Source organism: Lissotriton helveticus, chromosome 6 (genome assembly GCF_964261635.1).
Source record: "Lissotriton helveticus chromosome 6, aLisHel1.1, whole genome shotgun sequence".
In the NCBI taxonomy this organism is placed as follows: Eukaryota; Metazoa; Chordata; class Amphibia; order Caudata; family Salamandridae; genus Lissotriton; species Lissotriton helveticus.
This window is the reverse complement of record NC_136067.1, coordinates 1,962,358,001-1,962,381,297: the sequence shown is the minus strand read 5'-3', so window position 1 is coordinate 1,962,381,297 and position 23,297 is coordinate 1,962,358,001. Positions and strand designations below refer to the sequence as shown.

General features: G+C 44.2%; 1 protein-coding gene across 1 annotated transcript in view; it reads left to right on the top strand.

Annotated features, from left to right (window-relative positions):
- Window positions 1-22,366, top strand: part of LOC144761988 (dihydropyrimidinase-related protein 1-like) — a 242,652-nt gene extending 220,286 nt beyond the window's left edge. Inside the window, exon 14 of the mRNA XM_078647154.1 lies at window positions 21,442-22,366. Coding sequence (XP_078503280.1) covers window positions 21,442-21,548 — 107 coding nt within the window. The 3' untranslated portion in view covers window positions 21,549-22,366. The remainder of the gene's footprint in view (window positions 1-21,441) is intronic.
- Window positions 22,367-23,297: the final 931 nt, after the last annotated feature.

Genomic DNA, 23,297 nt, shown 5'->3' with positions numbered 1-23,297 from the left:
TTTACATGTGCAGGTGGTTGCAAGCAGTGGTGGGGACCATAACATATTTCTCATCTTCAGACTGGAGGAAAAAAGAGAGAAAGGCAGAAAAAGGAGAAGGAAGGATGAAGTGAAAGATTGGATAACACTGATAAATGGGGAAAGCAGGGGTAAAAAAGAACCTCCAATACTGAGGTTCTAAGGCACAAAGTGTAGGATGGTGGAAGAAAGAGACATGAAGTGGAATCAAAACTAGGCAGCCTTTATGTTCAGCAATCCCAGCATTCAGTAGCATTGGTGGCGGCCTCCTCTGAAAAACTTTGGACCATGCACTGATATCTAAAAATATAGATATTCAACCCAGAATAATATTACTGACAAGGAGGCATTACTTCAAAATGCATTAAAATATAGCTCGCCAAAAACAAAACTTGTTTCATTGCATCAAGACAAAATAAAAGGTGCAGTGAGTCAAGTGTTCTTTCTTAATAGTAAACAGGTAAAAAGTGTGATCACTGTGACTCATTGTGGAACCCACATTTGATTTGGTAGTTATGGCTGGCGTGCTGCCTGCAAGCATGGAGATACAGAACGATATCTACAGTAGGGGAAGCTAATGCAAGAATCAGCCATAGAAGCTGGCATACTGCATCAAACTACTTAAAGCACAGAAATGCATAGGAGCCGAGTCTAATCTGCACCTGTAGCAACTGAGTTGCATCAACGTTAGACAGAGGCTATTTGATTCACTTTAGTTCCTGGTTGTGAAAATAATATGAGCTCAACAAAAGTCTTGCGATTATTGGCTACCTTCTAAAGAAGACCAGCCGGAGCAATAGTCCACTATGGGTGGAGTCTCGAGCCAACTTTCTCATAAAGAGCTGAAGCAACATCTATAAACCACTGATATATTGCACTAGCAGAACTGGCAGACATCTACTCCCATCAGGGCGACCACCCCTCCCCCATTCCAGGTTGACCATTGCTAAAAGGTGGTCATTCTCTATATCCGCTGGGAAAACAGCAGAGGCTGCGCCTTCTCCCATCAGACAGCTAGGACAAAGAACACCCTCCCCCTGCACCCCAGAGACTCACCACCACTCCAGCAGTTCAGGAAGGACCTCAAGACCTGGATGTTCAAACAAAAGGAACAGGCAGCATGATCCCACTGCCCCTCGAGAGCCTTACGGGTGAAGCAACCGCACTCTACAAATCCTGATTGACTGATTTTGTGGAAGCAGAACCTAGAAGACTGACCATACTAACCTTTTGCATATTCGGGCTGGCACATGTGTACTCACTGGGTCCCCATTCACTGATGTCTTTTTAGGAACTTTCAGAGCTCTACAGGAATTCTCTTTGTACTATACTCTGTCTTTAAACCCACATTAGTAGTTCTCTTTGCCACCTCATGAATGAGTCTTCTGGGACAATCCTGCTCTTTTCTTCCTGGGTGGGGCTATGATAATCCCAGCACAATGGCCCCGGAGGCATCAAAGATGTCTTCCCTCATTGGGATTTTCTTTAATGAGCTTGGCTCAGACTACCCTTCTCAGACTGGATCTTTTAGAAGACCCTTATGTTTTTCTCTTCCAATTTCCATACTTAGATTTCTATGCGCCTGAGCCACCCTTGTTATGGTCCCCCCTGGGACTGGTCTGTAAACACTTGCGCTTATCTACTGATCAGTGAATGAGGTTAGCAAAATTCCAAGAATGCTGGTTCAAAGAATGGGCAATGGCACACATGCTGCTCGCTTATTACTTTTAATCAAGCTATCTGTAGATTACATTGCAGTGTCCATACATGTGTCCTAGGCCTAGTGAGATTATTTGGTGCTGTCCCTAAATTTCCTTCTGCCAGAGCCTTTTTCACATCAGTATAATATGCTTTTTTCATTCTATGTGGCTCTAGGGCTACCACAGAAACATCTAGGGATAATGTCCCCAATACTTTTATGTTCTTCCTCAATCTTGTGCAAAGTAAAATTAAACTCAAAAATAAAATTGTGCTGGAGGATTTCAAGAGACAATAATTATAAAAAAGACTTAATCAAAATAAAGGATACAGATTATCGAGTGTTCTTTAAAATATAGGAATCGTAACAAGATTAAAAGTAAGTCACCAAGTAGTATTGTAGAAACTGCAAGTGCGATAAAGAATTAAGTCTGCTGGTAAAGACTGTAGGAAGCTTATGGGAGGTGTTGGGTCAATTTACTTGTAGAATTTTTGAGCTGCGGTGAAATGAGGTGAGTCAAGGCAGATGAGTAAAATGAATGAATGAGGGCAATTTGTATTGCGCTACTGAAACCCGAAGGTGTCAAGGCGCCTACCAAAACAGAACAAGAAAAGGGCAGGGCACAACTATAGATATGTCCGCACAAAAAGATGGGTTTTAAGAGCATTCCTAAAAAGCTGAAGAGTAGGCAGGGACCTTAGTTCCAGGGGGAGGGCGTTCCACCACTTGGGAGCCAGATTAGAGAAGGCTTTACCACCCCATCTGGCTCTCCGAATACGGGGGACTGAACGAAGGAGTCTGTTCGAGGAGCGCAGGTCCCTGCCGGGGCTATAGCGGGACAGAATGGAACCTATTCCAGTGGGGCTGCTTTTTGCTAAGGCCCTGTAGGTCAAACACATGGTCTTAAACACTATCCGGTCCTCTATAGGAAGCCAGTGAAGTGATTTTCTGGCAGAGGTAGCCGAGGTGCGCCGGGGTAGATCGAGGACAAACCTCGCTGCTGCGTTCTGGACCACCTGCAAGCGCTGCAGCAGGTTTTTATTCAAACCCGCATACAGCGCATTGCAGTAGTCCAGATGCGAACCAACAAGGCAACAGCAAGTTGTTTCCTTGCCTGTAGTGAGAGGTAATGCCTGATCCTCCTCAGTATGTGGATGATACCCCAACAGGTAGAAACAGTTCTGTTAACCTGTTTGCACATAGTGAGGGTGGGATCGATAATGACCCCAAGGTTTTTAGTGGTAGGGTTAGGAGCCGGGCAGACACCCAGTGAGTTTGGCCACCAATCGGCTGACCATATCTCCTCCTTACCTCCGAACACCATCACCTCTGTCTTCTCCCCGTTCAGTTTCAATGAATTATATATCATCCATTGCCCGACTGCCTCCATACAAGATCTAAAGTTGGAGGCAGTCGAGATTACTGACTGGGAGAGGGAGACGAGGATCTGAGTGTCATCCGCATATGAAACTACCTCCATCCCAAAAGATCTAATTAGTCTGGCAAGGGGGGTCACATAAATGTTAAAGAGGGTCGGACTTAACGCTGACCCCTGAGGGACCCCACATTGCACAGACAGGGATGGAGATAGAAATTTGCCGAGCATCACTCTTTGCTCTCGTTTATCTGTGCATGTGCATCTGTATGTGCTGAGTTGTGTCAAAGTCAGATGTAGGTACCTCAAGCCCCTGTTGAGTCATCGCTGTCTCTGAGTAGTTACTATGGTTTAGATTCAACTTGATTGCTGAATTTTCAGTTGGGTATACCAGGTGCTGGAGTGTGAATCTTCAGTTTCAACAGGAAGCTTCTAGCCATTCGGTATGACATGGATGGCTCAAAGATTCAATTTAACAACTTGATCCGACATACCATCAGGGTCAGTTTGCTCTGAAGGCCCCCAGGACTCCCATACAGTATGGACTTTAAGCATGTCAACACACCTCCACCGATCTACATACTAGCATACCCATGAGTGTCCAAAAGTCAAGAGGTACAATGTTACATCCAAGCCATGTTCTTATGAGACGTGAAAAGCCTTCAGAAGATGTAGGCACACTCACTACACAGTCAGGCAACATGTTGCAGAACACCAGGTTCAGGGAATGGCTGGGCATCCTCACAGCCTATTCCACGCAGGAATTTCTGCAGTCACAGTCAACTACAAGGGTGCTCCCGAACCTGCCAGATGTGTTGAGCAGAAAGGGTGACAGCTGGACTTCTGGATCTGGTCAAAGATGTTCAGCTTGGGATACTTCCTTTCATGCTCAGTTGATTTGTGTGTTGAGAAAAAGGGGCATGGTCAAGCATTATAAATTGGCCTTTCCAAGATGGTGGTAGATTTTTTGTACCTGGTGTTCCCAATCTCAGATGAGGTTGAGTCTTTCCCTGTGACTTCATATATAAAGAAAGTATAAATGAAAGAAAGGTGTGTTGCAAAGCATTAGTCTCCTTATTTTGTATTGTGTTCATCACCCACTTGCTACTATTTTTGTGCCTGGTTTTTGCTTCTTGCCGCCTGAATTCCCTTTGGATTATCTATAAGATGTTTTTGCTTAGCTCTACCCTCTTCCCTTATATTTGGTTGAGTTTGGTACCTTGCTTATCTCGTTCTGCATATATTTTATCTTTACTCAAGAACTACAAGATTGTCTGGGACGTTTTTGCCCTGTTTTGCTTTTTCTCCTAACCCGGATCCGCTTATGGAGAAACGTGATGCTTTTCACATATTCTACTGTGTGCAAAAAGGAGTAACCTTTCTTTAAGCATTCAAGATGGAAACTGGACAGCCTTTCACAGCATTCAGTCATTGACATACATCCCTGATAGATAGCTGGTCCTGTGCAACAGTGGCCCTACTCTGTATACTTAAAGGGGATAAACCTTCACCATCAAAGGACAAGTACAATCTCATCATTACAACTTTTCCAGAAAACAAGATCCTTTTTACTACACAATTATGTATTTTAGTCCTGGTAGAGTGTCTTTTGGCTAATAATCTTCCAGTGGCATAATAAACCAGCATGGCATAGAGGATGACAAGATCAGGCGTCATTCTGAGCCTCAAACGACCCTCTTATTTGCTTGTGTCAGATCCCTAGAGAACAGATACAAGCTTCACAAGTTCTTCCCAACGATTGTGATCCAAGCTGGAAATTGTGTTTTCTCTCCTTTCTCATTAATGGTAAGTGATATAAAAAATAATTCTATGGAACAGTTTTATGTCACAAGTTTAGGAATCCGAGCTGACAGCTTTATGGAGGAGACAACTTACTTAACTTATTTATTACAACAGTACTAGATCAGTAATCATGCAATTTTTGGCTAGCTTCTAATGGTCTATTTATGACTATTTGAGTGTCGGCTACCTGTCCGGCCAAAACATAGCAGGTTAGCTCCGTCCTGCAGTAGTCACACTGAAAAGCAGAACAGTTTTGTGAAACTGTGCACATCTCTCTGAGGCTTGTTCAAAAGATAAAGACACACCAGAATTAAAACACACCAAAGAAAAAATCTAGGTGTCCAAAGAAATCCAACAAACTGGGGGAAACAAACAAAGCATGTGGAGTTTTTCACAAGTGCTTTTGCAAATAATATGTTATTTTTAGGGTAACTGTTGAAGGACTGGACTTTTAACAGTACCAGCGGTGCCAGGGAACAACACCTATAACCTTCATGGGATACCTGTTTCGGCGCACAAATTTACAGAGACACGGGAAACTTCCTTCGGCGTCAAAGATCAGCGTTTATTACTGCAGGGAGGCAAAAGTCACAAGAAGTACAACAGTGTGTAGGTTCTGAGAGTCTGCTTCAAATTGTTTTGTAGGTCGCTCTCTTTTATACAGAATGTTGCCATTGCATAACACGTGGACAAAAGATTACAATTCAGTTCCCACAGTAAACTTCAAAAGGGTCGCTTTCATGTGTTCAGAATCCCGGAACATAATTACAATAGCCATGCCGGTTCCCAACTGTAAAAGTACATCTTCCCACCATTAGGCACACCCATTAGAGTTGTAAATGACAAAGAAGAAGAGACAAGAGCAGCTGCAAGGAAGTCAGACACGTGTAGAGAAAAGAGTGTGGGGGTAATATCGGAAGCATAATCGTAGGATCAAAGAGTTAGATCCCATCGCCTGTAAGGCTGTCACAATAAGCCGGCACGACCAGATTACCCTCAAGCTGGGCCATCTGCCTTTGCCGTGTCATTCCTCCGGCCATAAAAGATGCATGAAAGGAATATGCATCTTCCGCAAGGCTTGGGAACTAGAGGGTCAGGGGGCGAACAGTTATCTGCTCGCTGACTACGTGAGGGCAAGAAACAAAATGGATGCCGTATCTAAAATGGAACCCGAGGGTTCAGATGAAGAACGCGGAATATTAGACGAACCCTGGCAGGTAGTGTAGCGAAATTTCGCACACTTGCCGAACTCTTCATTTGCGGTTCGTAGATACCAAACTCGTCCATATTCGGTAATGCCCAGAACATCGTAATAATTTTCACGGAACCTCAGACGGTCCTTTTGCCCTCATGTAGGCAAGCACTAGTCGGAATCATAATCGATTTCGATACTCATCAGATCATCCAGATGTTGTTGATACATTATTCTATCCTTCAATGCCTCCTTGGTGACAACGGGCTGTCTTATACACGTCGTAGCACAAAGGCCACATAAGGCAGGACCACATTGTACACAAAGACAACATGAGAATAGAAATGTCACAACAATCCCTATGATCATCAGAATCTTCCAACCCCAAGTCGATATCAGACCCCAAAACCATCCCAGAAGCGTCCAATTTCCTTCGTCCACGTGTATGGACTCCGAAATTTTGTGCAACTTAGAGATGGCTTGATAAACCGTTGGAGCGTTATCAGGTATGAATATGCAGCAGCTCGAATGGATGACTTTACAAACCCCACCTCTATCTGCTAAAATGATATCTAGAACCATACGGTTCTGCAACGTCATCAGTCTATCCGCCTGGACTTCGGCTGTTAAATTTCCAAGGGCATTTGCAGTTATGTTGGCAGTTGATTCTACTACACGAGTTAACTGTCTCAGGTTCCTGCTATTAACCATCGGTCCCCAGAACGGTAGGAAACCCTTAAAGAAGTCTCCCGCTTCTTGTCCGGAAGTATCTTCTTTGCTAACCACGCCTCTTACAATTCTAGTTCTGTGGTAATCAGAGGCCACAGTGAAAGTGGGAGGCAAAAGATTCGCAATATAGCAGGTACCCGAGAAGTCATGAGGTAACCATGTATAGGCTCGATCATAACATACAAAGTAAGTACCCTTGGCAGGCAGGAAGACAGGGGAAGAGAGCGTCGGTAAGACATACGTCTCGGTACAAGCACTCTCCCCAAACTGAGCTCTCGGATTTCGACCAAGACCTTTCAAGCAGAAATTACCAAGGTGAGGTACAATCCATATCGGTGGCGAGCTTTTAAGCTGCCTCTCACCCACTGATAAGCTGTACTCAGCCTCACTTAGTTCCTTATACGCTCGCACCTCTTCCTCTGGGATGAGCGATGCGTCAAAAATATCTCTATCTAAGTCTGCAATAGCTCTCGCCAGAGTCTTGTGGTACGGGCCAGGACCAGAGTTTGCTGAGCGTGGTTCTCGATGGGGGTAGGAATCTAGTGCGCTACGGAACATAGTTTGAAATGCTCGAGCTGACCCTTGTGCACTATAAGGCAGAACTAGGTACGGAATACCTTTATCCATAGTATGTGGCATTAACCCACACACCCAACAATTGGTAGTGTTTACCACTAATTGATGCTGATGCAAAAGTTGGATAAAAGAGTTGTTTCTGAATTCTGCACGTCTGACTTGTTCGTGTTGAGGCAAAGGATAAAAGGAATGTGGAGAAACAGTAGAAACGAAATATTGATCATGAGATGGAAGAGTAGGTGTAGCAGAAGACAATAAGAACTGAGACCCATAATATATTCCTCCTACCAATAGCATAGATATGGTGAGAAACAGTATGATTACTTGTGAGAAAAACCATTTCGTATGACATATTTTCTGTAATGTAGATCTTTGCGCCAACATTTCTTCTCTCTTCGACAGCTCAAATGATGATTCCATCCCCTAACGACCGTCCGCGACGTTCTTGACGCACTTCGTTCTGAGTAGCGGTTATCAATTCCCAGGAGTTCCCAGAAATTGATAATAGAAACCAACCTTGTGTCGGTAGCTGCTAAATAGAAGGAAGTACCCGCACGGCCTTACGGTCAACCTGGATGGTAGGTTCTAGCTAAATAATGTTCTTGGCTGTACGAAAAAGAAAAAGATACACAATATATAATGTCCACTATTTTCAGAGCAATGTAGAACCTAGAAACAAAAAAATCTTTTTATTTATGGCTTGTTCGTGGACGAAGAAAATATCGGCTACTTCCAGGGCGAGTCTGATCTTCAAACAATGGATTGGACGGCAAAGGAGTGTTCAATTGTTCAGGCAATTGTTCAACAGTCGAATTTTCCAAGGTTGACGTGGAGGAAATTGTTTGAGAGGAGTCAGCAACGGTGTCAAATACAAGCCGTGCTTCGCTGAATGGAACGAAATGTGGTGGAGTGTCAGTCTCAGATGAAGAAAGACCTCTTCTCATCCAGGTGTCCGACGGCAAAGGAAGCGGGACTCTTTTGGTATGGGTAGCGTGTACCCAGTTCCGGCGTCCGTGTAGTCGAACCGCCGTCCTCGTAGCCAGCTGTACTTGAAACGGGCCCACAAATCTTGGTTCTAGGTTTCGTTTTCGTCCGTAGTTTTTGACAAGGACCCAGTCCCCTGGTTGAAGTCGATGACCAGGACCCTCTGTTTGTGACGGCAGAGACCCAAAGACCTGTTGATGAATCAAACTCAATTTAGCAGTCAGATCATAGAGATAATCAATCAACATAGGGTATTCAATTCTGTCAAATTCTTTTGGTCTTGGGACTCCCCATACATTAGCAGGACGGCCGAACACAATCTCATATGGGCTGAGCCCTACTCGAGAGTGTACAGTTGCCCTGGTCGACAGGAGAGCCAAAGGCAAAGCGTCGGGCCATGATAAACCAGTTGTTGCCTGAATTTTAGCCAATTTCAGTTTTAAAGTGCCATTATATCCTTCCACCAATCCTGCTGATTGTGGATGATTTGCACTATGGAATTTTTGTACTATCCCTAAACCGCGACACACACTCTTCATCACACTCCCAACAAACTCACTTCCGTTGTCCGACCATACGACCCGAGGCATTCCGTAGCGGGAAAAATACTCTTTGAGCAACATTTTTGCCGTGGATAAGGCCGTATTATCCTTAAGGGGGTAAGCCTCAATCCACCTAGAGAATGCACACACCACAACCAACACATACTTCAAGTTATTACATCTCTCCATGTGGATAAAGTCCAACTGGATAACTTCGAAAGGGTACGTAGGAGGGGCAAAATGGCCAGGTGGAGTGGGGGTGCCCTTACCAGGATTGTGCATCAAACACACCATACAATTCTTAACCACTCTCTCGGCACACTTAGTAATCCCATCATTCTTCCATACATGAGACAACAACTTGCATATACCTTTCGTGTTGATGTGTGCCATACCATGAGCCATCGTCACAACAGCGAGCACATACGCATCCGGTAACATCCATCTCTGTTTCTCTGATAAATCAACCCAACATCCATTCTCATCTAATCTTCCCGTGCTCTCTCTCCATTTAGTCCTTTCCGTCTCGGTGGCTTCATTCTGTATTCCTTTCACGCTTTCAAATGTGTCTTCACACATACCAGTCTCTGTTGGCCATCTCACTGAGCTCGTAACATACATTCTATTCGTCAAATCTTTAGCCGTCTCTTTAGCCGTTTCATCCGCAAACGCATTACCACGACCCACATCGTCCGTTACTTTCTGATGTGCGCTACATTTGACTATGGCCACCTGTTTAGGCAATGTGAGTGCATCTAAAAGATCATTTACAAGCTGACCATGTTGAATCTTCGTGCCATGCGACGTAAGGAATCCTCTCTCTCTCCACAGTCGTCCAAAACTATGTGCCACACCAAACGCATACTGACTATCTGTAAACACATTCACCCGTTTATCTTTAGACAATACACACGCTCTCGTCAAAGCAATTAACTCGGCAGCCTGAGCCGAATTCTGACTTAGTCTTTCGCTTTCCACAATCGTTCTCAATGTAACTACAGCATACGCAGTCGTCGCATCACCGTTCGTCAACTTGAAACAAGAACCATCCACATACAAAGTACCATCGGGATCTGTCAATGGAGTATCTTTTAGGTCAATACGACCCTTGGTTTCCTCTTCAGTTCTGAGATAGCAGTCATGTACTGCTTCACCACTTGATTCTGTGTCGATCGGCAGCAATGTTGCTGGATTCAGCACATTACATCGTTTTATCCGTATGTGACTGGCCAGCAACGTCAACTCATATCCAGACAGTCTTGCGCTTGTCAGATGTTGAGTTTTCGTTCGATTCAATAGAGTGTCAACTGCATGCGGAACCATTACCGTGAGCATATTATCCATAACTAAACCTGCGGACTGTCGAATGGACGCCGCAGCTGCCGCTGTTGCCCTTAAACAACTTGGCAAGGCTCTTGATACTGGGTCTAAAGTCGAAGAAAAATAGGCACATGGGCGTTGCTTACCACCAAAAGGTTGTTTCAGAACACTCAACGCGCAACCGTCCCTCTCGTGAACGTATAGTGTAAACGGCTTACTGTAGTCAGGAGTGCCCAACACAGGAGCCGAACACAACGCATCACGCAATTCCGAAAAACTTTTCTGACATTCTTCAGACCAAGGTACTGGGGATGGGACATCCTTGCACGTAAGGGCTATCAATGGTTTCGCCAACAATGAAAAATTTGGAATCCATTGTCTGCAGTAGGACGTAATACCTAAAAAGGCGCGAACATCTCTCTGGGTTTTTGGCACAGTCATTCGGGAAATCGCTGCAATTCTCTCTGGGGTCAACCTTCTCCCTTCTCTTGACAATAAGTGACCTAAATAGGTAACTTCTTGACAACAATACTGTAGCTTTGAAGGTGATACCTTGTGATGTAAGTCATGTAGATAGTGTAACAATGATACTGTAGCCGTTTTGCAAATAGCTTCTGTATCAGCTGCCACTAAAAGATCGTCAACGTATTGAATCAAAGCTGCTCCTTTAGGTAATACAAAGGCATCAAGCTGACCTTTAAGTGCTTGGCTGTAGATTGACGGACTCTCGCAGTAGCCCTGTGGAGCGCGTTTTAGCCTAAAACTACGACCACCTAATGAGAATCCGAATAGGTCTCTGCTTTCCTCGGCAATCGGGATGCTAAAGAAAGCATTCTTTAGGTCGATCACTGTGAACCAGGAGGCAGATGCCGGAATCATTGTTAGTAATGCCGTAATGTCAGGTACCACAGGAAATTGTGGAACCACTATTTTGTTCACCTCTCTTAAATCTATTACAAAACGATACACAGGAGCTTTAGTTGGGTCCGTTCGTTTCAGAATTGGTAATACAGGGCTATTACACACATTTCCACGAGTTTCTTCAACAACACCTTTTCCAATGAGATCATGAACGATTGCTAACAGCGCTCGTTCGCCCTCAAGAGAAATACGATATTGAGGTAAACGCGGTAATCGCGCATTTGGTTTCAATTGAATCACATAGGGTGGAATGTCTAACAGGCCCACATCATTGGGACCTGTGGCCCATAAGGACGCAGGGAGGGAATTCAATTCCGGTGGGAATTTATCGACCGACAAATACATGGGAGAGATCACTCTCCGTCCCAATGTAAGCTCCACTCCTTCGGGGGAACAATACAATGTTGCATATAATCGTTTCAACAAATCCAGGCCCAAAAGATTTTCACCACAACCTGTAGATAGAATCAGTGGAGCCGTTAGCTCACGAGGACCAATCATAAGGGGCAAAGGACTAGAGACTGGATTGCTAACAGGGGCGCCAGAGAATCCAACGGAAACGTTCGTTAAGCCAGACAAAGGTGCGCCAGGGAGTTTCGAATGCATGATGGAACTTTTCGTCGCACCAGTGTCTAACAGAAAAGGCTCAACTACACCCGATGTAGCCACTGCAACGTAAGGCCCACTCTGATCGACCGGAACTGACACTACTCCCTCTCTTTGTCGTTGGCTGTCCTAGTAATGGTCATTTACAACAGTCTCATGCTCTACGTAATAATCGTCAACATTATATTGTGCAGATCGAACTGACCCTGCATTTCGCTGGTCAAAACAATTATTTGCATCTGATTGATTTTGATAACGATCACTCTGATTGTGGGATGAACCACGACCTCTACCTCGTGATGCCTGTTGGGGACCACTACCACGATTTCCTCGTGTTGACACACCATTTAGGCGGTCCCGTAAGGCAAGACAATCATATTTTAGGTGTCCCTCTTTCTTACAATATGCGCACTGATTATACCCAAGGGAAGATCTATAATCAAAGTTGTCAGAACGCGGCTGTGTCCTATCGGGCTGTGCTCGTGGTCGATACTGCTGTTGTGAATCAGTTTGGTTTGATCGTGGAGGGTATGCTTGCTGTAACAAAACCTTCGTCTTTAGCTCCTTTGTTTTCTTCTCTACACGATCACTTTCTTCCTTTTCCCTATTCTCATAATACTGGGCTGTTGCTAGTATTTGCGCAGGGGTTGAAACTGCCCACGCACTCTCTGAATTTTTCAGTTTGTTGCTTAATTCAGGCAACAAATTCGACACAAATTTGTCAACAAATAACCGCTGGCCTCCCTCAGCGCCCATATCCTGGCCGCTGTGGTCGACAAACGCTTCCTCAAACCTTGTAAAGAAATCCGAGACACTCTCGTCTTTCTTTTGCTTACAAGCTGATAACTTATCCCAGTTCACCTTCATCGCTGGCATGAGAGTTTTCATGAGCGTAATTATTTTCTGAGGCAAATCCAAGATCAACTGGTCAGGTTTAGCCCCACCAACTTGTAATGCATCAGCTGCTAGCAGTGCAGCCCAATCACCCCCTAACTCAACTGCGTGGTTGGCTTGACGAATTTTGGCCCAAACTGGTTGCGGTACAACATTGCCAAACAACATGTCGATGTCGGCAAGGTTCATAATAGAAGCTTCCACCAGTTGCGATAACTCCTTATAATAACCAGCCGGATTTTTACGCGGATCGGGTAAGGATTGCTTCACTTGCAAAACTTCCGATCGTTTCCATGGAAGATGTATCCACACTCTTCGAAAATGTGGTAGAACCACAGGGTTTGCATTAGGATCACCAGGCACCCACAGTGGCGGAACCTCTCTCATGGGATACTGACCAGGAACCGCTTTCCAATTCTCGGTGGTATCATCTGAGGACACCCGAGAATGTGCTGTGGATCTAAACGCTAATAAGCGTTCCACGGCACGTCGTACATCTTCACCTACGATCATACCGTTCGAAAAGTGACTCTGAAGTTCAATTATGTCGGACGGTACATTATCTACATCATCATTATACCATTCTTCCCTCATAAAGTTACACATCTCCTCAAACACGAATCTCTGCGTAGGCTCATTAAACTGAGAAAACGTATCAAAGACCACACGAGGAGTGTAATTAGCAGGATGTCTTATCCACCTATGTGCCATGGTTATTAATGTCTCTTTCTCCCTACCACTAGGGATCTGACTCCGTCTCTGAGGAGTTTCAGATGAATCAGACGAAAATAACGGACCAGAAAGAGGTGAATAAAGGGTAGCAACAGAGTTAGGAACACGCTTACGAACAGAAGGGGAAAGAAAAACAGGGGCAACAACACTGGAGGTGAAGGAAGGCATAGTAGGAACGGACAAGGTAGTCGGAGTAGCAGAAATAACAGTTTGTGAAGGTACAGGTACAGGAGCAGTAGGAACAAGGACAGGTGGTGGAACAAACGTAGGATTAACAACGGGCTGGCCCGCAGCCGCTGGAGCAACAAGGGGAACAACAGGGGGAGCTACAGGAGGAGCTACAGGAGCAGTAGCACCCTGTACATAAGGAGGTGGTGATTTCATCAAATATGACAGCAAGGAATCCTCCTTTACATCTTCTTCTTTCTTTTCTAGATTATTCAGTAAAACTGGGTAACATTTATCTATTTTCATATGATGCAATCTAGTAGAGATTTCCATTTCCTTTTCTTCTTTGTCCTGTTTACATTCTCGTATAGCTTGCATTATCGGAACGAACCCTTGCTTCTGATCCTTTTTAAGTTGTTTGATTTCTTTCTGCTTGGCCTCTTTACGCCATATCCGAAAGGAATCAAACATAGCTGGCCTAGCTTTCTTTAAGAATAATTTAGCCTCAAGATTATCTAAAATCGAAAGTTCAAAAGTTCCATGTGGTGGCCATCTAAGGTCACCGTCTTTCTTTGTATAGCGGACCCAGTAATCATTATATATTATAGGACCCACCCCATGTCGACTATAAAGATCATGTATCGGAGTTCCAACTGGAGGTATCGGACACGAATCCTCCAACCGGGAATCCATTGCGCAACATTTGAAAATACGAAACAAATTACTATGGCTAGGCATCGTGCACACTAACCTAGTATCAAACTTCAAGGATTACCGAAGTAATTAAACCTCGTGAAAGTCAAAACCCTCGGTTTTTGGCAATTGCAATTGTCAAATAATACTAAGAACCAATACTAAGAACCACAAATGCAATGGAACCATGCAATACAACAAAGCCTTAAGGCTACTACAAAGCTCGGAGAGCTAACCACAAAGCCTGAGGAGGCTATTACAAAGCTCGGTGAGCTATTACAACAAAGCCTTAAAGGCTACAACAAAGCTTTCGAGAAGCTAGAACAATCACTAAGGACTGGGAGCGACCCACAAATACTTAACTCAGAACTTCAATGGCGTCACCAGGAAGGCCCGTCTATCGTCTCGCTTGTACGTAAGGTCTGCACCGGGCGTCGAAGACAGGTCGACAGTCAGGGCATCGGTCCGTCGCAGCCGTCAGGAGGCGGGAATCTTCGCAGGGAAAAACTTCGGGCCACTTATTTCGACAACAGGATCGATGAAGCGGGGTGCACCTTCCCTCGGAGATTTCACACGAAGTTCCTCACGATCATCAGGCTTTGGACCGGTACCGCTGAAGTCGCCCCACGTTGGGCGCCAACTGAAGGACTGAACTTTTAACAGTACCAGCGGTGCCAGGGAACAACACCTATAACCTTCATGGGATACCTGTTTCGGCGCACAAATTTACAGAGACACGGGAAACTTCCTTCGGCGTCAAAGATCAGCGTTTATTACTGCAGGGAGGCAAAAGTCACAAGAAGTACAACAGTGTGTAGGTTCTGAGAGTCTGCTTCAAATTGTTTTGTAGGTCGCTCTCTTTTATACAGAATGTTGCCATTGCATAACACGTGGACAAAAGATTACAATTCAGTTCCCACAGTAAACTTCAAAAGGGTCGCTTTCATGTGTTCAGAATCCCGGAACATAATTACAATAGCCATGCCGGTTCCCAACTGTAAAAGTACATCTTCCCACCATTAGGCACACCCATTAGAGTTGTAAATGACAAAGAAGAAGAGACAAGAGCAGCTGCAAGGAAGTCAGACACGTGTAGAGAAAAGAGTGTGGAGGTAATATCGGAAGCATAATCGTAGGATCAAAGAGTTAGATCCCATCGCCTGTAAGGCTGTCACAATAAGCCGGCACGACCAGATTACCCTCAAGCTGGGCCATCTGCCTTTGCCGTGTCATTCCTCCGGCCATAAAAGATGCATGAAAGGAATATGCGTCTTCCGCAAGGCTTGGGAACTAGAGGGTCAGGGGGCGAACATTTATCTGCTCGCAGACTACGTGAGGGCAAGAAACAAAATGGATGCCGTATCTAAAATGGAACCCGAGGGTTCAGATGAAGAACGCGGAATATTAGACGAACCCTGGCAGGTAGTGTAGCGAAATTTCGCACACTTGCCGAACTCATCATTTGCGGTTCGTAGATACCAAACTCGTCCATATTCGGTAATGCCCAGAACATCGTAATAATTTTCACGGAACCTCACTGTGAAATCAGTGTTCGTGGATGTAGTCATTCCCTCAGCACAGTCCCAGGAGCTTATTTTCAAACCAACGTTTACCATGCAATATTTAACATTAACCACCACAATATGAATACATCTATGCAAGCATTATTACTCATGGTAAAAGGTAGACTGGTCGCTCTTCTTCTAAAACTGTGTTGTCTTAAGGATTTTACAGGCAATTGACAAGGCATATTTTTTGGTCCCTCTTCCGAACAACTAATTGTGTGATAATTGAAGACCGACAGATGCCAAACAAAGGAGTCACACAAAACAGTTGAAATATGTCCTTTGTGGATGCCCCCAAAATCCTTACTCTGGAAAAATAGATTCATAGGTAGAGGTAGTCGGATTAGAGAGAGGTTGAACTATAGAAATAGACAAAGGTGAGTGAGAGAGAGAGAAAATGTTCGCTTTCCCAGGGAACCCTAGAAAGGTGAGGGCTCGGTGCAATTGCCAGCCCTGCCAAGTACCACGCTTTAGGGGTTGCACTAACGCCTTTTAGGGCTCGTGTACACCTCACCACACTAAAGTTAGTCACGCAAATATAGCGCCCCAGTGACCACCCCGAGCCACGGTGTAAGAGGGGAGGCTGGAATGCATTTAAGCAGCAAGCGAGATGTACTGCATGCTCTTTGTCCTCGCCACAGTGGCTGCGCGAAACTTTATTTTCACCCTGAGAACTTTAAATACATTGCACCACGTCGCTGCCCAGGATATCACCCAGTTACTGATGCAGTGTTATGACACGAGCCACCTTGCCCAGCTAGAGAGAGTTCTACATAGTCTCTCATGAATACAGACAATGCGGCCCTGTGAGCAGAGAAAGTGCTTTGGTCCATCACGTGGATCGAGGGGTGGTGCCTTACCTGATTTTATTTGACCAAACAGCAAGACACGCTCCTCAATGGTTGGCCGAGAGCAGATGCTGAGGCGGGGGCGGGGGCGGCAGTCGTGTGTTTCTTGGCGTACAGAGTGGCTCCTAGTTTATGCACAATACAGGAAGGTGGCAACCCAGGAGGGTAGCAGTCACTGCCATTGAGCACACCCTATGGTCAGTTTTTCACTGATCACTGCCAACGGAGTGCCCCCAACTGCTGGGGTTCTGCAACCCACAGTGAAGACAAGGTGCAGTGCTGGACTCTCCTCCTGGCTTGCAACGGGAGGTGCAGTAACTGGGAGCACCGATCCATCTGAAGCAGACAGCCCATGCTGGGCCCTTGCTGTCTCATATTCAATACTGCAGTACTCCAGAGCACTGCATGATCTTCCCCAGGCCACCTGAAACCACCCTGGATCAGCCTGGCAATGAGTCACTGGACCGGAACTTGTGACTCAGGTGAGTTAAACAAGGCAGTGAACGGGGTTAAAGTAAGATTGAGCTACACCAGTAGTGTTGCCACCTTTTCCAGAAAATAGTACCATATTTGTTCTTATTTTAAGTCAGCAAAGGGCCTAAACATAGTAAACAGGATTTATATAAAATCGTCCCTGTTCATTGTTAGAACTGCTTTTCTGATTTTGTTTACTTTAATTGCCAGTCACTGACCATTAAAGCAAAAGGAACACATGATGGACAGAATGCTTAACAATGCAAACATTCACCCCTAGTCATGAACATCTGGGTTTAATCCACAGTTATTTTGCCCACCACGCCACCCCAGTTTGAACCCAGCCATATGCAAATCACTCTTGACCCTGCTACTCATGGGAACAGTCCAGCCCAAACTGCCAAGCCGGGTCCTCCCTGTAGGAGAGTAGGATCCGCTTCTTATGGTTACCCCACTTTTTGCTGATGTTGCACGTTTTTTCGACTTGTAAACCTATCAGTCACCCCTATGGCAGGCCTTAACCATCCTGAAGGCGGGGTGCTGGGTTTCATGTGAGAGGGTGCCCGTGCATGAGCAGAGCTCCTCTGCAGCTTTCAGAACCTTTATTCTGGGGTTGTTTGTGATGCAGCCAAACCATATACTCTTAAGTGCGTTATAACCTCTCGGTAAATGCTAACTTTGGATTAGCTGCATGGAAACATGTCATGTTTGGTGTCAAACACCTTGGAATCATACCCCCACATCAGTAACTGGTGTGGGAGGTATGATTCCACCTTACTAGAGGGAGAAACATAACAGCACCATTATACCCAGTACTAGCTTAACAGACCCTGGCATCACAAAATGGATGCTGCCAGCCACAGACACGAGTCGGCCCTCCAGCTGCTGGACGAAATTCCGGCAAGGGAGGCCTGGACAATAGGTTTCCTGTCACAGGGAGGTGCGACCACCCCCTAGACAGGCTTTAGTGTATTGGGGTTGGGTGGGTGCACTCCAAGAGTGCTTTTAAGTCTACACTGGGGGCACATTTGGTGTCCCTGTGCATAGTCCAGCTCAAACCGGTTGCAGTTGCTACCAGCCCCTGCTCTGGCGTGAAACTGGACAAAGGAAATGGGTGTAGCCACCCCTCTTTCCTGACCCTCCCATAGGTGGGTCCCCAGAGTTTGCCCCACCACTTCCTTGAGTGTAAAGTAGGAACCCCTGACTATAGGACTTTAGATTTATCTGGACAAAACTCTGATACATAATCCTGGAACTTTAACGATCTACAAGGTGCTAGATGACTGAAGAATCTCCCTTGGAGTGAAGGAGTTACTCCCCTGCTTGGCAGGCACCTGAGATGCATCTGATCGGTTTGCATCCCCGAAGCTCCCGCCGGACTCAGAAGAATTTGCAACACAGGAGGTGGGTTTCCAGACTTCCCAGAGGCCGATCCGAGCTCCCGGCAAAGCTGAGCTCCATAGCCCTCGTAGGGACTGTGGAACCAGAACCCCTGGACACTATGCACATTTGCAAGTGCATATGCTTCTTGGCGATCCTTGAGGCTGTCCTTTGGGCTACTTATAGTCCAAGCCCCGAGCAGCGATTCCACAGAAGATTACTGGTCCCTTTGCGATCCCTGGTCCGTACCTTCAGTACGCGGTAACACGGCAGCTGTTTGTAGGGAAACAACATCTCGGGTTTAAGCTATACGATTGAGGGAGCATTTGTGAGCTTTCGGCTACAATTGTTGAAATAGAGTCATCATTACAGGCAAACAGCCTTATGAGACAACCAAACACCAGAGGAAGATTAGCCCCTGAGGAAGGAACTGTTCAAGTTCCGAAATGCATTGGGCACAAGAACTTGATGTTGTAAAAGAATTGTTGTGTTTTACAAATGTATATAGGGCATAGACAAAAACTTGAATACTGAATACAAATGAAGGGGCATATTACCAAGCAATAGCGATAATTATCGCTATTGCTTGGTTAGAGAGAAAATTTTATCGCTAAGCTGCGGCGATTTTTACCGCAGATAAACCTTGGTATTACCAAGGTTTATCGCAAATGCGATAAAAAACGGCCGCAATGCATGAATATCGCTGAAAAGTCAGCGATATTCATGCATTACCGAGCTAATGCTCTTAGCCATGTTATCCACCTCCCATTAGATAACATGGCTAAGAACTGCTCAGGGGCAGGTGTTAGCTTTTGGAGATATTCGCGCTTAGCGCGAATATCTCCAAAAGTTGGTAATAGGAGATAGCGATGTTAGCGACTGTTTCCAGTCGCTAACATCTTGGCACGCCCACTTTGCATGTCATTAGTGATAAATATCACTGACATGTAAAGTGGGGCCCAAGATGGTCGCTATCTCCTACTAGCTGTCGCTAACTGGTGTTAGCGACAGCTAGGTAATAGGGAGATAATTTTATCTCCGCTTTCTTGGCTTTTAAAGCCAAAAAAGCGGAGATAAACCCCCTTGATAATATGCCCCGAAATGTTATGTATATTCGTGATGATGTTTTTCGAATTTTTTGAGTTTGAAATGCTTTCAAAGCAGGAATAAAAGTTGTTATAATTTGAGAAGATTGTTATTTACATTGTGGTGTTATCACCAAGTGAATTGTGCTCAACAAAACCAAGGGGCATATTACCAACAACTAGCGATAATTTTTGTCTCTAACTTGTTTAGAGACAAAAATTATCGCCGCACATCGGCGATTTTTATCGCAGATAAACCTTGCTATTAGCAAGGTTTATCGCAAATGCGATAAAAAACCGCCGCAATGCATGAATATCGCTGAAAAGTCAGCGATATTCATGCATTATCGAGCAAATGCTCTTAGCCATGTTATCCACCTCCCATTGGATAACATGGCTAAGAACTGCTCAGGGCAGGTGTTAGCTTTTGGAGATATTCGCGCTTAGCGCGAATATCTCCAAAAGTTGGTAATAGGAGATAGCGATGTTAGCGACTGTTTCCAGTCGCTAACATCTTGGCACGCCCACTTTGCATGTCATTAGTGATAAATATCACTGACATGTAAAGTGGGGCCCAAGATGGTCGCTATCTCCTACTAGCTGTCGCTAACTGGTGTTAGCGACAGCTAGGTAATAGGGAGATAATTTTATCTCCGCTTTCTTGGCTTTTAAAGCCAAAAAAGCGGAGATAAACCCCCTTGATAATATGCCCCGAAATGTTATGTATATTCGTGATGATGTTTTTCGAATTTTTTGAGTTTGAAATGCTTTCAAAGCAGGAATAAAAGTTGTTATAATTTGAGAAGATTGTTATTTACATTGTGGTGTTATCACCAAGTGAATTGTGCTCAACAAAACCAAGGGGCATATTACCAACAACTAGCGATAATTTTTGTCTCTAACTTGTTTAGAGACAAAAATTATCGCCGCACATCGGCGATTTTTATCGCAGATAAACCTTGCTATTAGCAAGGTTTATCGCAAATGCGATAAAAAACCGCCGCAATGCATGAATATCGCTGAAAAGTCAGCGATATTCATGCATTATCGAGCAAATGCTCTTAGCCATGTTATCCACCTCCCATTGGATAACATGGCTAAGAACTGCTCAGGGCAGGTGTTAGTTTTTGGAGATATTCGCGCTTAGCGCGAATATCTCCAAAAGTTGGTAATAGGAGATAGCGATGTTAGCGACTGTTTCCAGTCGCTAACATCTTGGCACGCCCACTTTGCATGTCATTAGTGATAAATATCACTGACATGCAAAGTGGGGCCCAAGATGGTCGCTATCTCCTATTAGCTGTCGCTAACTGGTGTTAGCGACAGCTAGGTAATAGGGAGATAATTTTATCTCCGCTTTCTTGGCTTTTAAAGCCAAAAAAGCGGAGATAAAGCCCCTTGATAATATGCCCCCAAGTCTCTGCACTTGTCATAACTAGGAATTAAAAATGGGTCAGCTTAACATTCGGTGGGATGCAACAGTTATTCAATGTGTAAAAGGAGAGGGTATTGATTATGAGTTTCATATTGACTTGGGTCAAACTTTTACATCACGTCTTCAGATTTGGCTGCATTCAGGATGTTTATCACCACTGCAAGGTGACAATGTGCGCTTCCTGGTTTAAGAGGGCTTATCCTTGGTTCTTGTAGGGCCTTTTTACCACTCACCTGCACAGGAATGTCCAAAACAGAAGCATGGTATTGTCATTATGTAGAACTCGCACAGAGTTTGTGCTCAGCATGATATGTAATGTCCCATTCACTGCATCGCTATATCCCCAACTCGCACTCATGCATATTAAGTTCCCCACTGATATCTAACGCCTTCTTTCACCAGGTTACTCCTCTGCTGGTGTCCAGGTAAATGACAACAACTCGCGCCGCACAGGGCATCGGATTGTGGCTCCCCCTGGCGGCCGCTCCAACATCACCAGCCTTGGTTGACAAAGAAGTATCAGCGGACGATCAGCACCACAGGACCATGGGAACAGCACCAGCTGCTGCTCATGCCAGCGTTACTGCGCCCACTTTTCATTTGGCTTCGTTGACGGAAAATGAATGTCTGTTTTTGTTCTATTTAACTAGGAGAGGAAAACGTGTGTTAGGATGCTTGGAATGACAGGCAGCAACACATGTTTCATGTCAAACCACCCTATTGCATGTTCCTTCCATTATCATGCTTAATGACACCACTATTTTTTATTTTAGCTTTGTTTAGTATCAAAGTATCTATTTTGCACCATTTGGCTTGCTAGATTTGTTAGTGCATGGAAAAACAGTTTATTTAAATTTTTATCCTTGAGTGGGCCAGCTGAATAAGGTTGCCAAATACTCGGCTTTCATGTGCCAAGAAAAAGTATCCAACTCCATGAAAAGATTATGGAGGACCGAAGTATGCAGTAGATTTGGAAATTGGCTTTATTATTATTTATATTATTTATAATTTACCCAAAATGCATTGAATAGACCATCTCCGACACAACTCCTCAATTAGTTTTGTACTTACGAGTAGTCTGTGTCATTCACATATTAGGCAACATCTTCATTATACACAGATCATTTTATTTATCAAATTGGTAATACAGGTAGTTTTTTGCAGAAATTTTTGGTATGACAATTCTAGTTTTAATCCAATTTTTTACAATTTTTTACAAAGATTTCCTTTCTAATCACGTGCATTTTTACATATTCTGTAACACATTTACTAGCTGTGGAACTAATTCCGAACTAAAATCCTACAAAATAAACAAGATTAAATTATGCTCTTGCAGGGCTGTGTTTAGTCTTTATGCTTCAATAAAACTGATCAGTATTGCTGAAAAATTATCTCTAGTGAATTCATTCAATTCCTGCCTTTTAAATCTGGTTGGTCTACTCCAACGCCATGGTTTCATGGAGGTTTGGTGGGTCTTCTGGACTTGCCATTTTATACATTTGTGTCTCTTTATATAATTATTTTACTATTAACATTCCATGTATTTTATGATTTCCTTTTTTCTACCTTCTTTATTCTCTTCGATCTAACTGTATTGAATTTCAATATATTTATTGTACTAAAACATTAACTTTTTTAAGCCCTTAACTGCTGGGCCAAACCCCCTCCCCCAGTGCTGAGCCCTTTTTGGATATTTGGTGTAGTTCACGCTTAGGGCTTAATAACTATTTTCTGCACATAAGGTATCCACGCCCAACGTTTTTTTTCTAGCATCATGGTGATTCTACAGTTACCCAGGGTTTGTGGATTCCAATGGAGGGGACCGAGAAAATAGGCAAAATATAGCTACATACTGAGTTTTTTGAGGGAAAAGTTCTCCAGATAAAAGTGTCTGCCTTTTTTTCCTGAAAAAGTTCATCAGCAAACGGTTTACTGTGCTAAAGTCACCATTTTCCCACCTTTCAGAAACATGCACCGCTAAATAAAAACACATTTTCTAAGACATTTTTGGCATTTTTCAAAGAAAAAGCCAATTTTTCCTATTTTTTGTGCTCTCAACTACTTCCAGTTTTTGGTAGGAATCAGTATAAAACCCATGGGTGATACAGGGAAGCTACAGATCTCTGGAAAGTAAACAACATTTTGAATTTTGCAAGGGGTCATACGTGTAGATCCCTTAAGGTTTTCCCAAAGAAATTAACTGTTGAAAAAAAGTTTTCATCTGTAATTTCTTTTTCACAATGGTCGATTTACAAACG